At 41.2% G+C, this 15,941-nt stretch overlaps 1 protein-coding gene across 2 annotated transcripts in view; it reads left to right on the forward strand.

Moving 5' to 3' along the window:
* Positions 1–15,941, forward strand: part of TMEM255B (transmembrane protein 255B) — a 67,442-nt gene that overhangs the window by 38,733 nt on the left and 12,768 nt on the right. For both annotated transcript variants that reach the window (XM_058853958.1, XM_058853968.1), the window contains one exon: positions 12,200–12,280. In XM_058853958.1, coding sequence (XP_058709941.1) covers positions 12,200–12,280 — 81 coding nt within the window. The remainder of the gene's footprint in view (positions 1–12,199; positions 12,281–15,941) is intronic.

Genomic DNA, 15,941 nt, shown 5'->3' on the forward strand with positions numbered 1-15,941 from the left:
AAAATGGCAAGCCAGTGGAGGTAGGGAAAAGCTAAGCAGTCTGGGCATTCATGAAACATTTCACTAATTGTTTAGACTATATTACTTTTAAAACTCATGTTTTTCATTCCTCTTGAGGTTTCTCTTTTGGATTTTTTCCTCTCTTACATTTTGGGTCCCAGTCCTGCAGTTCTTCTCATTTGGATGAGGCCTGCCAGCCTGGCTCACGTGTGTCAGTAGGGGTCTTCCTGTTACAGGAATGATAGGGAGCTTTGATGACAAATTGCTGGGCATAAACTGCTTTCTGCTCAATACCTAATATAAAAATGTCATGCATAAAGTTGTTATTACATCACTTAAATTATAATAGGGATATGTTGTGCCATGCCCTGAAAATTAAAATCAACACTGTAATGTTAATTAAGCCTCCAGCATTTTATTTGTAGATGTAGATATTAAATATATTTATATATTGCTCAATTAGGTGTACTTAGTGCAGCCTCTTTTCCTTCCCTTTGCTATAAAATAAATCCAAAAGAGCATTATAAATTAAACCCCTGCACATTTCAGTCAGCAGGATATTCAGTGTTTCAGATGTCTAAAGACTAATGTCTTTCAAAATGACATTTCTTTGCAGTAGTATACTTATAGATTTATATGAGATTAGTGCTGTTGGTTAAAACATGGTGCTCATAATTCTGGTTTGAACCCTGTGTGGGATAATTCCATTCACTTAAAAGTTGGACTTGATAATTCCTGTGGGTCCGTTCCAACTCAGAATATTCTGTGGTTCAGTGATTTCTTACATAATCTGATAGCGTTAAGGCAATAGGAAGGAGATAGAGCAGTTTTCCATGTATTTGAGTTACATTACCAGAAACAGAATAAACAGTTCTTGCATTCTTGTGGAAATGTTAATTCCTCACACAGCACAACATCATTACAATCAAGACAGAGCAATCAGTTCATATAACAAACCCTATAATCAAAGTAATGTAATCAATGCAACTAATCAACTATAATAAGCAATTAAATACCTAACTGCATCAAGCAATAACTAAAATTACAGCCTTGAATAGTATCAGCTAATTTCATCATTAGAAACTTGTGTAAAAGCCAGTGGTAAGTCTAAGTTTTTAGACTTTTTTTATGGGAAGGTCTATAGTCTCATCCTGAGAGATCTTGGCTAGCAAGGCTTGAGTAAAGAAAAGCAGACCTATTCCTGAGCCAGGCTTGGATTTGCTGTACTAAGGGAGGAGTAGGCTTCCTCTCTGGAGCCTTGTGTGGCCTTATCCCCAGAGCATTGAGCTACCGCGTCACGCAGCAGCTCCGCACACGCCACTTTCCTTCCTGCCACCAGCCTGAGCCTGAGCCTGAGCTGAGTGTCAGCTAAAGGTGCTGCAGCCACTGAACCTCCTTGGGAGTGTGCAGGGGAGTCAGCTCCCTTTTCTTTTGCCTGTTCTGCTGCACTCCATCTGCTTGTGAGGGATCATGGGCCTTTCCTCCATGCTACTGAGAGTGTGGCCAAAAGTCACTGAGAAAAAATCAGCTGTATGAGGAGGTCTTAACCTCTCCTAATAGATCTGTATCCCTCTGAGAACCGACCTGTCAGTCCTCATCAGGAAGTATTCTGTCTGTGCCCACTGTCCCACAATAGGACAGCTCCAGCATCTGGAGGTTTTCCATTTGACTGTAGCAGCACTACAAGAGCACAATCTTCACCAAAATAAAGAAGGGTAAAACAAAGGCTACCACTGCAAAGTATTTACATAAAAAACAGTGAGGAAATATAAAGTGAGACAGAACTATATATGTGTGTTTTTCATCCATGACAGTGTATGGGTATTCTGAATTTTACTGGTTTGAAAGACCTGAAATGATTATGTACTGCTACCAAGTATTAAGAGAAGAGGATTCTGTAGGATCCAGTCTTTCACGTAAAATAGAAATCCTAAAAAGAGCCCCTGGAAAGCACATTGTGAAGTAAATCTGGTTTGTGAGAGTTAAGTTTTAAGCCCCACCAGCTGCTTTTCCTATTTTCAGCATTCAAGTTGGGTTGCTTTAGCATAGCAGACAAAATAGGCAGGGTCCCTAGGCTGGAGTGCAGCATTTTTGGAAGAAGATTAGCTCTTAAGTTCATGCAAGGCAGACATAGAAGCGCAAGAAAGGATAAGTGCTGTCCGGAATCTGCAGTGGAATTGCTGTCATGGCATGACCTCACCCAAAGAATGTAACCAGATACGGTGGCGGCTGCCTCTGAAGTGCTTAAACAACACTAGGAATGTATTATTTGCACCAGGGGATCACTAATGTGCTGTAGTTACAGTAGCAGTATGGCATGGACAGAAGCATGTATGTCTGCTTCGCTTTGAAGTGTTTGATCAACTGTACATTTGGGAATGCTTGACTCCTAAGGCAAGGGCAGTATGTGTAGAAACTGAATTAAAGCACACTAGCCATGTCTGCACTTTAGGTAACTTGGAAACCTAATTCTACAGCTTAAAGTTTTGAAATAAACTTTCCTAATTATTGGATAAATTTTGAAAAAAAATAGCAAAAGTATTGAAAACATTCTATTCCTGACAGTCTGGCCCATTGCAGCCCTTGGCAGTATTGGGACCTTGGGGCTGGGCTGCAGCACTCTCACAGGACTGTGGGTGCCCAGAAATGGCCTGCTTCTTTTTTAGCAAAGAAACACCCTTCCAAAACCCCACACAGCGTGCGCTATGCACACCCTGACAGCCTAGGACTTTCCATGTCAGTAGTGAAGGTGATGCTATCAAGAGGACAAGACATCAGGAAAAGTAGAAACCACTACTAGTATCACAGAGGAGGAAAGTGGCTGAAATGCAGAAATGGAAAGGCCTGGAGGCCCACTTGATGAAGTGAAACTGAACTGACGCATTTGGATACAAAAGCTGATTATGACCTTGGTGGCTATGAAATGAAAGTTGTTAATAATTCTAGAAAAGACTGTCTTGGTGCATGGTCAAAAGGTGAAATAGGAAGGGCTTATTGTAGAACGGTAAAATTATTTAGGCTGGAAAAGACCTTTAAGATGATCAAGTTCAACATAAACTTAACACTGCCAAATCCAGTAGTACATTTAATTGTATGATCATAACTGTACTTTCCCAACTTACTTAATCTTAAATTTTAAAAAAAAATTGCTTGTTTTTGTTTTACAGTTCCTTTCTTTCAATCATCTCTCCATAATATCCATGACTTTATTTTCTAGCACCTGGACTTCCTTTCAGGGTCACAGTGGTTTTTAAACCTGAGGTTTTATAGCAACCACAACATTCCAAATAGCTTTCAGCCAAATGCTTACAGGCAATTTATTATGTGGGTTGAATTTCTTTGTGAATAAGAGAGGTGGAGATGCAATGGCAGCCTCTTTAGAATCCCTGGCACTGCCTGAAAGAGCACAGCCTGGCAAAGGGCAGGAGCTGATGCCTGGCACTCCCATAAGAGCTGTCCCAGATATTGAGAGGTGAGAAGAGAAGCCCACTGAGCCCCATGGTGGTGGTGGGCAGCCCAGGACACTGCCCTGTCCAAGGAGACAGCATTTCCTGTGGGAGCACATGATCTGTCCTGCCCAAAGGCTCCTGGCACACAGTGAGCAGTGACCCCTCTCTTCCTCTCTGTCCAGCTGCTGTCTGAAATAGAGAGGTTTGTATGGTATTACTAATACTAATAATGTATTGTATGGTATAACTAATATTAATGATATTAGTTGCAGAAATAAATTTTTATGAGGCATATCAGGAATATTATGTTAATAACTCTATGTAAACAAATAGTTTACAAAACAAACTGTATATAACTATATGTATACAAAAGTTTGATATCTCATGAATTATGAGTAAGTCATTCTGTTGCACTACCAGAAAGTTAAAGATTCTTTAACAACACAAGAGAAGATACAGGTCTTTAGGAAACTAGCCATTTTAAAATTGTTATTTTTATTAGCTAGTTTTCTGGGTGGGTTCAAGAATTGGAAACATGGACTTGGAGATTTCAGGAGGTATTGTTTCTTCTTTTTCCATATAACAGTGAAATTCTGCAAACTAAGTTGTTTTCTGAAAGCTATTTCTGCTTCAGAAATTACAAACTGAAAACTGAATTGCAGGTTTATCTGCCAGTGAGTAAAAGCCCAAAACACTTTTCAAAAAAATCCACCCTTATTTCTGATTCTAGAGGGGTATGGTCATGTGCTCTATGTGGGAGTCACAAGGCTGGGGAGAAAACTGAGATATAAAATGATTAGTTCTTCAAAGCTGACGCCCCCTCACTGCAGTATTGATGATACTGGCCTTGGACTCAGAAGTTCCTAAAGTCAAACTGGCCAGATCCAATATGGAAACTGTTCATAAAAGTTTTTTAAATGGACATATTTCATTTGTTTATGATTAAAAGCACAAAGATTTTTGTATTAATCATTCCTGTGAATCCCTAGGATTTTCTAGCATTCTTCCTCAAGGGAGAAACCCTTCTCATTGGGAATACTGTTGAAAAAGATGGAGAAACAGCCCTTGGTCAGAGAGAGACAGGAATTACAAAAGACCTGTAGCATTTCCTCTCATTGTTTGTACAGGGTGGGATCCAACCAACTTTAGCTTGGGCCCCTAGACAGTGATCCAGTCTGCCTGCTTTCCCAGGCTCCTAACGTTTGCCCCTTTTTTTAGGAGCTTCTTTTATCTTTGCTCTGAAAGCTCTCAGGTTTGTGTGCTCCCATGTGCCATGTGCTCTCAGCCAGAGTGGGACAGACACAGATACCTGTGCTCCATCTAGCCCTCCAGAGGAGCATAAAAGCTAATTGCTAATAACTTCTTATTGTTCATATTTGCATGCCTGTTTTCAGAAAGTTAGCAGAGAGTGTGATCTTGAAGGGAATTATAATCTCCAGAACACCCAGCTGTTGGCACAAAGCTGAACTGGCAATGAAGGGTGATGTTTCAGTTTGTTTTTAGGATTAAACTTGAAAAATCTTGGCAGCTATCCCTCTCCTATTCATTGCTAGCTTTGCTGTAGATGAAAACAACTGAAAACAGAAAATTAAAACTTGACGCTAATGAGACACTGAAAACATTATTCTGGTTTTGGACTCCTCAGTTTTATCTGTATTCATCTTACACATGTGACCAGGATGGTTTCTTGCTCCCCAGGCCAACTGGCATGGTGAAGCCCACGTCCCCACTCTCAAAGTCTCTTGGAATGTAAATGGCAATGTCCAAATTACTTACTGGGAATGGCCCATACTAATTTACAAACCATGCCCAGAAATTATTTTGGAAGAGTAATAGTTTGCCCGGGCCAAAGCCATCACCAGCACAGTCTAATAATTTAATGGGTTTAATGTTCAAGTTTCAGCCCTGGGAACATTCCTGGGCACTGATTAATCTACACCTCTCTCGATGCAGCAATGGAAGCTAAGACTAAATAAATACTGAAATTGAAAAAAAAAAATAGCCCTCTCTTTATAATTTTTTCAATAAATTATTAGCCATGTTTTGTACAGTATGGCTTACATTGCAGTCAATACAGTTTAAGCTATATCTCTGTTTTCAGCTTACACATAAGAGAGACAGAATTTTCCATTATCCAAAATATATCTGTTCTCCACGGAAACAAAAACTGCCATAGAAAAAACTTCTTTCCATACCTCAGCTAAGAACCTTTCAACCTCCCCACAGACATTTTATCAAATCCACCAAAGATACTGTTAAAAGAATACTTTTCTTACACAAAAAGCATACAACAATGCTCCCACCATCAAAGAGAATGTGGGGTTTCTATTGCATGCTCTTAAAAGTAAGCAATCTGCTTTATTTTTTTTTTTTTCCAAAACCCTCCATATTTGGACCAAACCTTCTCTTCATTGGCATAAAGCCTTGCCTCTTGTCCATCTGTCACTCTCAGGTTTTAATCCACACGCTAGAAAAATTATTGAAATAAAAAATTCAAGAGGGAAAGCTACAGTTTGTCTTGTAGGGTTCAAGGCTGAGCAGTTCTGACTTACTCTGAAATTAAAGGGAAGTATTGGATGTTCTGGGTTTGGGTTTTTTTTTTTACACATCTGAAAATTTTCTAAACTTAGCTTGATGGCATTCTGACTGTACCTGCTCAGTATCCACAAACACACTCAAATGTAGTTAGCTAAGAGAGCTAGTGCTCAGCTTTCTAGTGTTCAGAAGGATTGAATAGAACCTGTCCATTTTTCCTTTGCATCAATAAATAAACAAACCCAATAACACAATGACATTTTTATAGAGAATTCTTTCTCTTTTTCACCAGCTGATATATTTTGTCCTCTATGTGTATCAGCAGAGCTTTAACCAACAGAACTTTCCCACCTGCCCATTTCCACTTAAAGGGACTTACTCAAAGAAGCAGAGGAAGGGAATGCATTATTTATTATATATTAATGTTACATAGTAGTGGGAGGTATTGCCTAGCTCTGTTTAATAATAGTAGTTGAGGAAGTTCTTGAAATCTAAGGATATTAAATTAGTTAAAAAGAATATTGTTGCTATATACTTTAAGAGTTACTCTTAATAGATGAAATGTATATATATACACACACATATATAGTATTTAAAAGTAACTTTGTCTCAACCACAATTGCTGTAAGCAGTAAATTGAGAAGAATCAAGGACTGGTAGGTACATACTATATTCGTACACAGTCTGTTGTGAGCCATGTGAAGTATTTTAAGACCAGTCTGTCAGGAATACTTTTATAGCTTTAAAGTATGTCTCATTTGCCTTTGGTATTAGACACTTCTATAAAGTCCAGCGGGTGCTTATGTGGTGTGACATACTGTTGGATAACTTTCAAACACTCTTAAATATCTATGTGGTGCCTTATTCATATAAACACCTTAGTGGACAGACAGGCAGACCACAGCACCTCTGTGGCATGAAAATGGAAGCTTTTACCGATGCGACCTTTTGGCATTCCCAGTGTACCTTTACTTAAAAGCTGTGCGCTTTAGGTGTTGAATTCTCTAGGTGTCTGGACAAGGCCAATGTTATCTAATCTTTGTTATTTTTGTACACTTGATCATCACTCATTTATTTGCACATAGGGATGCATTTAGAAAATGGACTGAATGTAGAAGGCTGGCTGTATTAGTGCAGTAGGCTTGCTGTTCAAAATTAGGTGCATGAAGGAAGGTGATCGTTTGCCATGATTGTGCATGCAAATGTAATAATTGTATCCACTGTGGCCACTTCCAAATCACAGCTTTGACCTTTTTACTGCACAGCAATATCAAGCCATAATAGGTGGTATAGATAAATCAATCAACTCTTTCCTCAGAGAACAGTGATGCTTCCAGTCACAAGCACACTTGGATGAAAGGTGTGCTTGTATTCTCCATCAAAGACCAAACCAATAAAAGAAACAATTTATTTTTCAAGAGGAAGAAGGTCTAAGAGGTAGAAAAACTGTGTAAGGCAAGAGGTCAGGGCCAAAAGTGTCTTCCTGTACTTGATGGAGGCAGATTAGACAGCTCTCTCACTGCCTTTAAGAAGGAAGATATAGTGGTGTCTGGGGGCAGTATCTTAGCATTCAGGGTCATACTCAGCCTCATATTGTGATGTGATAGTGTCACTCATCAGCAACCTGCAGTAAGATATGAATGCCCCAAAGGTAAGGCCAGGGAGCATCTGTCTCCAGGTGCTAAGGTATATCTGCTAAACTCATAACCTATGATACTTCGAGAGAACTTGTTGATCTGCTCATATCCTGACATAGACTCAGACCCTCTTCACAGAATCAGAGTTGATGAGACTGGGCAGAAACTCTGGAGATTTCTAATCCAACCACCTGTGCTTGGAGCAGTGTCAGCTAGTACAGGTGGCTCAGAACTGTGTCCAGTTTGACTGTCTCCAAGGATGAAGACTCCACAACCACTCTGGGAAACGTGTTTCAGTGTTTAATCACCCATAGAATAAAAAACGGTTTCTTCTTATGTTTAAATGGAATTTCCCATATTTCAGTTTGTGCCCACTGCATCTCATTTTTCTGGACACTTCTGAGAGAATGGTGGCTCAATCTTCTTCACTTCCCCATCAGGTATTTATCCATATTGATAAGGTACATGGGAACCTTCTCCTGTCTAGGCTGAACAGTCCCAGCTCTGCTTCTCTTATGACAGGTGTTCCAGTCAGTTACTTCACAGACCATGTCTAGGATCTCTCTTGTACTGGGGAGCCCAGCACTTTACCCAGTATTCCAGATGTGTCTCACCAGTGTTAGGAGGAAGGATCATCTTCCTGGGCCTGCTGGTGGTGCTCTTTGTAATGCAGTCAAGGATACAGCTGGCTTTTCTTGCCACAAGGACACACTGCTGGCTCGTATTTAACTTGCTACCTACCAGGACGCTCTGTAAAGCTGCTCTCCAGCCAGTCAGGCCCCAGTCATTTCTGGTGCATGGGATTATTCCTCCCCCGGAGCAGAATTTGACATCTTCCTGTACTGAACTTGTTGAGGTTCCTGTGGGCCATTTCTCCAGCCCAGGTCACACTGAACAATGACATGGTCCTGTGGTGTTTCAGCCACTTATCCCAGTTTTGTATCATCTGCTAGCACTCTACCCATCATCCAGTTCAGTAATTGAGATGTTACACAATATTGTCCTAGTATTGACCCCTGGGGTAGACAACTATTAAGTCACCTCTGGCTGGACTTCATGTCACTGCTCCCAACACTACAATCTCAGCAGTTCTGCCAGCTTTCAGTCCACCTGGCTCTACCTTTATTTAGCCCATATTTCATCAGCTCGTCTGTGAGAATGAGACACTGCCAGAGGGATTAGTGAAGATAAAGATCCAGAAGCAGATGAGCAAGAAGTTCCACTCGTCCACCAAGCCAGTCACATCCTTGTAGAAGGTCAACAGGTGGGTCAGACATGACTCTCCCTTTGTAAATCCATGCTGACTAGTCCAAATCACCTTTGGGTCCTTGAGATGCTTGGAAATTGTTTCCAAGATTATTTGCTCCACCCTTCCCATCAGTGTGTTGTTCCCTTGATTGTCTTTCTTGTCATCCTTGAAGAGAGAATGTATCTCCAGTCTGTTTAAATGTTCCAGTCCCCCTTTAGCAAGGGTAATTCTTTCTTGTGCCAGATTTTCTCACTGGTTTCCACTGTAGACCAAGGCAAAGAAGGCACTGAATACTTAGATCTTTATCATGTTTTTGTACTGTGTTGCCTGCCTTATTCAATAATGTGCACATATTTTCCTGATTTCTCTTTTGCTGCTAATACACTCAACAGAAGCCCTTCTTCCTGCCCTTTACAGCCCTTGCTGGACTGAATTCCAAGTGAGCTTTGGCATTCCTAGCCCCATCTGTGCATACTCATATAATTTTTTCTATTTTCCTCCCTGGTGATTTCCCCTTTATTGCACTTCTCATAGACTTCCTTTTCATGCCTGAGTTACATCTGGAGCTCCTTGTTTATCCACACAGGCCTCATGCTGCCTTTACTTGATTTCCTGCTAGATGGGATGAACTGTTCCTCAATTTGGAGGAGATGGACCTTGAATATCAACCCACTTTCCTGGACCTCATTGCTTTCCAGGACTGCATCCCATAGATTCTTCCAAACATATCACTGAAAAGTCAAAGTCTCCTTTCTTCAAGTCCAGAGTTGGGATCGGGATCCTGCTCCATCCTCTCCAGATTCTGAACCCCACCACATCATTAGGGGCAAGGCTGCCCCGACCTTCACATCCCTGAGCAATCTTTCCTTGTTTGTAACTATGAAGTCCAGAAGAGATCCTCTCCTTGTCAGCTCCTTGTTCTGGCAGAGATATTGCAATCCTCTTAGACCTCCAAACCAGATCTGTCCCTGGAAGTCATGGCTAAAGGCTAATGCTTTCCCAGGACTGTGGAAGAATGTTGACCTTGTTCAAGACATGGCATGCTGTTCATGTGGTATTTGTGCTTCCTGTAGACAAAAAAAAATGTTACTGAAGCATTCTTTCTTACACTTGTGTAGTATAAATAAATATTTTTGGATGCAGGAAGCTAACCTTTCTCTAACCCCTGAGAGTTGGTGTCCAAACTTGCTTAAGCTTGCTGGAGTAATCAGAAAGGCAAACAAGCTGATGGAGGAACTTTATTCATTGATCTGTCTGCATTCCTGCCTAGCTCTGCATTTTAACTAATTATGTACTTTGGATCAGCAGATTTATACAGTTCGCACTTCATTATCCAACAAGCAGAGAATACTCTGCTTGTGATCTGAAGTGGTGCAGATCTTTCTGCAAAATCCAGATTATTTCTGGGTGGATCTTAAAGATTTAAATTGCAGTGAAAGTTAATCAGTGAAGATTTCTCTTAGCAACATAAATAGTCCTTTTTGGCATGGAAAGAGGGGATGACAGTTAGTGTTTCCATCTTCTGTCTTGGATCTGGTCTGACTGACATGCTGAGGAGCAATGGGCATTTGAGTGCTTTCACAGAATCACAAGGTTGGAAGAGACCTTTAAGATCATTGAGTCCAACCCATGGCCTAACATCTCAACTTAATCATTGCACCAATGCCACATCCAGTCTTTTTTAAACACATCCAGGAATGGTGACTCTATCACCTCCCCAGGCAGACCATTCTAATACTTAGTCACTCCTTCCGTAAAACATCTTTTTCCTAATATCCAACCTATATTTCCCTTGATGCAGCTTTGGACTGTGTCTTCTTGTTCTGCCAGTTGCTGCCTGGAGAAAGAGACCAACCCCACCTGACTACAGCCACCTTTCAGGGAGTTGTAGAGAGTGATAATGTCACCTCTGAGTCTCCTTTTCTCCAGGCTAAACAACCCCAGCTCCCTCAGCTGTTCCTCACAGGGTTTGTGTTCCAAGCCCCTCACCAGCCTTGTTGCTCTCCTCTGGACACACTCAAATGTCTCAATGTCCTTCCCAAACTGAGGGCCCAGAACTGGACACAGCACTCCAGGTGTGGCCTCACCAGTGCCAAGTACAGGGGGAGAATGACCCCCCTGCTCCTGCTGGCCACACTATTCCTGATCCAGGCCAGGGGCCATTGGCCTTTTTGGCCACCAGGTCACAGGGCTGGCTCATATCCAGCCAGCTGTCACCAGCACCCCCAGGTCCCTTTCTGCCTGGGCACTGTCCAGCCACACCATCCCCAGCCTATGACACTGCAGGGGGTTATTGTGGCCAAAATGCAGGACTCAGCACTTGGACTTGTTAAACTTCATCTTGTTGGACTCTGCCCATCCATCCAACCATTCCAGGTCTCTCTGCAGAGCTCTCCTCCCTTCCAACAGATCGACACATTCTCCCAGCTCTTCACATTTTGAAAACACAGGTCAGGACTAGATAAGTGACAAAAAGTTGGAAAAGCCAACATAAGTAATTCCAACACTGCTTTGGGGTAGACACTGGATCACAGAGGACTCAAGCTGTCAAATCCTCGCAAAACAAACATGGTCTAGTCCTGAAACTGACTGAGGTATGCACCCTCCAGCTTTCAAAGTGGCTGTTTGCCAAGGTCAGAAACACACATTTTCCATCGGGCCAAGGATATTTCATTGTGTTCTTCCTTTATATCAGTTTGTGGGAACTGTTACAAGCAAAATATGAAATATGAGCAGTGAATGCATCTTTTGCAATAGCATAAATGGAAAATAAGGCAAAAGCAAACAATGTAAATTGCTTTCTCTTTATGCCTTAATTTCTTCATTATTCATTGTTTTACTTCTGGGGTTTGGAGTGTGTGTTATAAGTGGAATATCCAAACTATTATCTATTTTACTTTGTTCTCACCATGGACACTGAAAATTCTTTAAAAAGAAAGTCCCATATCTTGAAAACAATCTGCAAAGTAAATCTTGGTTCTTAGGTAAGAAACTGCACCAGCAAAAAGAGTGACTGGACCATTCTCAGAGCAGTACTATTTGACGTCAAGTGTGGTTAAAAGACATCAAGTGGTTAAATGCCAGAGGTGATGTACTTTAGAGAAATAGGTGAAACCAACATAGCTTAGTGATAGAGTGAGGATGGAAAATGTAACCCTGAGGAGAGCCATTCCAGAAAGAAAGCTAACATAGGGGGTGTGAGCTGTTTACTCAAGTGACTGCATTGTTTTACCTCCATAGAGGTGTACGCATCCACATGGGGACGTGGGACATGGTGCCTTCCCTTCCTCCAAACCAATCACTTTTTCTGGCTGCTTTTCTCTTTGCAGGAACCCAGACCTCTGTATAACAAAAGATGCCAGTTTTATTCGAGTGGAATAGGATTCCTGTATGATGCCTACCAGACTGAGGTAAAGAAACTCACCTCATCATGTGTTCATTTCTGCTGTGCTGGGGAGGAGGGAGGGAGATGTTTGAGAGCATGTCTGTGCACATAGATCATGGGTAGATAGAAACCCTACTGTTTTTCTCCCACAAGTGACTCCCTGCTTGTCCAGGCCTCTGATGATTTCAAATCACTACAGTCAATGAGGTTTTGAGTCATCATCAGTGTTTGTATCCAGTACATTACTCTGGGACTGGAATGATTCCTAGTCCATCTATGCTGTAGAGTAACTGTCTGGAATGTGTTTGTCATATTGGCATCTTCCTCTAAGAAGGCTTTTGTAGACTCCAAGTGGAATAAGAAATATCTAAATTAATCCATTTGTATCATTCAGAAGACTTCAAATCTCTGTATTTATCCAGCACAGGCCAAGAACATCAGTGGTTTGAATGAAACATTTTTATTATCTCAATGACATTGTCATGGTCAGAAAAGTGGCCATATCCAAATGGCTAGCTTCCTAAGAAGTTCAGATTTCATTTATTTTCCTATTTTATTATTGTGGTAAATTGGTGAGAGAGAATAGAAAAGCAAAATGGAGAGCAGCTAAACAGTAATATAACTTTCAAGAAGCCAGTTGTTCTTCATCACTGTTCCTGCCATGGCTAAGAAAAGGTGTATGGGGAATGTTGCCACTAATATTTCTAGAAAGCTTAGTAAACTATACTACCAAATTTAGCAGCTCCTTAAATCTTGCTGCTAGGGCGTCCTCTTGTTGATTCCAGAAAATGTATGACAAAAATATTTCACTGATCTCCTCGTGTAAAGACTGACCCAGACAAACCTCTGCAGTGTGACAACACCCTTTCCTGTAAGATTTACTCCTTCCTCTTCTAAAGTGTGTATGCACACTCAGACATGGCCTGAGAAATGCTTCTGACTCCTGTAATAAGCATGTAGTTGGCGTCACACTGACCACAACTCCTTGCAGGTGACCCCAGCCTCAGGCTTCTGGTCAGAGAGTTTTCCACAGCTCTGTTGATTCTGGGAATGTCTAAACTTGGGCACCCAGAACTCCTTCATCTATTCTGGAAAAAAACCAAACCACATATCTTTCAAAAGTTTCTAGGTAGTTTCTAATAACATTCTTGTCTGGTTGTTCACTGATTTAGAGTTAGGGTATGCTAATTCAGAGTTAAGGATCTGTGGCATTTATACTTGGCTTTTGCTTTTCCAGAGGTAGCCAGCTAGTGAGCAGGAGACATGCTCTGCATGTCAGGCAAACACTTAACTAGGAAAGCAGATTATTTACTGGCTGCAAGTTTCTTTTTGATTGACATCTCTCACCTGTAAGTGGTCTCTGGCTCATTTGGTGTGCCTATTTCAGTTGTCTTTGCTCAAAGCAGAAAGAATTTTATTTTCTTGTAATTACCATGAGAGGAGAACATATCTTCAATTGGTGCCTTGGAGATAATCAATCACAAATGTCCAGGACATGAAAAAAGCTGTATGTCTGGTCACTGAAATGAAATAATAGGTTTTGACATGCAGAATACCTACAAATGGCCACCACCCTTGCTCACACCACACACTGTTTCGTTTATTTTGGTTTATTCACTGTTCTCCTAAAAAGGAGTGTCTTGTTCTATGCATGTTTTAAAAATGCAGTGATAAAAATAGATAACTACTGTTACTTCCTTGGCCAAGAATATGTGTCTTGCAGTGTAGAAGCAGTTAAGAACATGTTTAAGATTATGCTAATCTCCCTGTTTTGCACTTCTAGCCTTCTCCAGTAAAACAGACAGACTGGCCTTGTTATTGTTTGGAGAGGGAAAAACTACTTTTATTTCCTAGTGGTCCCCAAATCATGCATCAGAACAAACCATGTTTTAGCAGCCTATTCCATCTCATAAAGCCCTCCTATCCCAATCATGCATGTGTAATGGGAAAAGGGTATTTTAACTCTGTAGGTCCTAGGCCATTTTCACCACATACAGGAGGTCAAAACCAAAGTCTGATGATACACTGAATGCAAAAGCATAGGGCATCCCACAAAATGGCTGAGGTGGCACACTGTGCTCCAGGATTGGTTTTCAGCCTGCTTTGAGATGTAGCCAGGTGGGATGGTTCAGTCACTGCCTTGATAAAGCTGATGCAGTCAGGGGCAGTACGTGCTCCTCTTCTGCAGTAAACTGCAGCTCAGGCTGACAGCTGCAGCTGAATATGACTTCAGGCCAACAAAGCCCTTAGGTTACTCCAGTAAGTTCAGACACAATGGAACAATGGTGATGGAATAAGGCCCTGTCCTTGTGACAAGTGGGATGTGTCTGTATCAAATTGTGAGCTCCATTTCCAGACTGCAACCTAGACTGAGGCTGTCCTTTCATAACCTACCATGTCAGGATAGAAGAGCTGATTTGTATGAGATACTAACCACAGGTACAGCCTTGTCCTGAGCAGCAAAGCAATCCCAAGGAATAATTTTAATCTCCTTCTGACTTTAGTTTTGCCACCCATCATCCACTGCTTGATCAAATCCTGCCTGCTAAGGACAAGTGTGATAAGTCTGAGACCAGTTGTGAGATGAACTTCCTCTGTTGCTGAAAAAGGCTTTCCTTTTTGCTGGAAACAAGCACGTGAGGAATACAGACTCATCAATAGTGACAGTTTTCATACTAAAATGATACACAGATCCAGAACTTAGGAAGTGAGAAACATCTGGTTTAACATCTCTTGTGGACACTGTTCCATACAGTAACACGTTCGTGGCTCAGCCAGAGCTGTCTGATAAACTGATAAATCAAAAGCAGGCATGTATTCCTAAGCATGCTCCTACTTATTCATTATGAAGGGTTTTCCATTCAATAATACATTTTAATTGCATTTTGTGAACAAAATAGTTCTCAGTGGTTACGTTTTGTTGGGGTTTTTTTCCTATCAAATAAAAGCTATAGAAAGAATGTATTTTCTGACTGCTAGCTTTTAAAACCTGACAACTCTCCAGGATTTCCAAGTCAATAAGCTAAAACTCTCAGAAAAAAAAAAAAAAAAAAAAAGCCTTACATATTAAATATTTCAATTGGTCTGTAGTGCCAAATAGAAGTGATTAATGCTTACCACACTTAAGGAGTCATTAAAATGATTTTGTGTCTGGATGGAGAGTAGCTTACATGTGCCTGCCTTTATTGTTCTAACATCTGTCCATCCCTGCAATTTCTCCCCACATAAATAAACCTTTTCAGTTTTGTATTCAAGAGCCTGCAATAAATGGTACTCATTTGCTGGAGTGCTTGGATCTTTTCTGAGTTATTCTGTTTGTGGGTTTGAAGATTGTTCTAGCTGTTGTTCATAATTATTTCCTTCTTCAGGAGGGTTTCACTGAAAGGGGAGAACTCCCATTTATTGGGAGCTGTTCAGATAAATTGGCTCCCTTGTCATTTCCCCACTATAACAGATTGGTTCTCTTATCCACTTCAGTGCTTGCTGTAGTGTAGTGTATTTCTCCAGACCCGTGGTCAGCTCATCACAGCTGTAGAGGTCTGAGTCTCATGACTGCACACTCTGGGTCTCAGCAGAATAGCACAGGCACTGCAGCAAAGTGCTTGAAAACTCTGGCAGCCCTGGCTGCAGGCTGGTGCTGGGAGCTCTGGGCTTCGTGGTGCAAATACCCTCACACTCAGGGGCTG

This window comes from Poecile atricapillus, chromosome 1, assembly GCF_030490865.1.
Source record: "Poecile atricapillus isolate bPoeAtr1 chromosome 1, bPoeAtr1.hap1, whole genome shotgun sequence".
Classification (NCBI taxonomy): Eukaryota; Metazoa; Chordata; class Aves; order Passeriformes; family Paridae; genus Poecile; species Poecile atricapillus.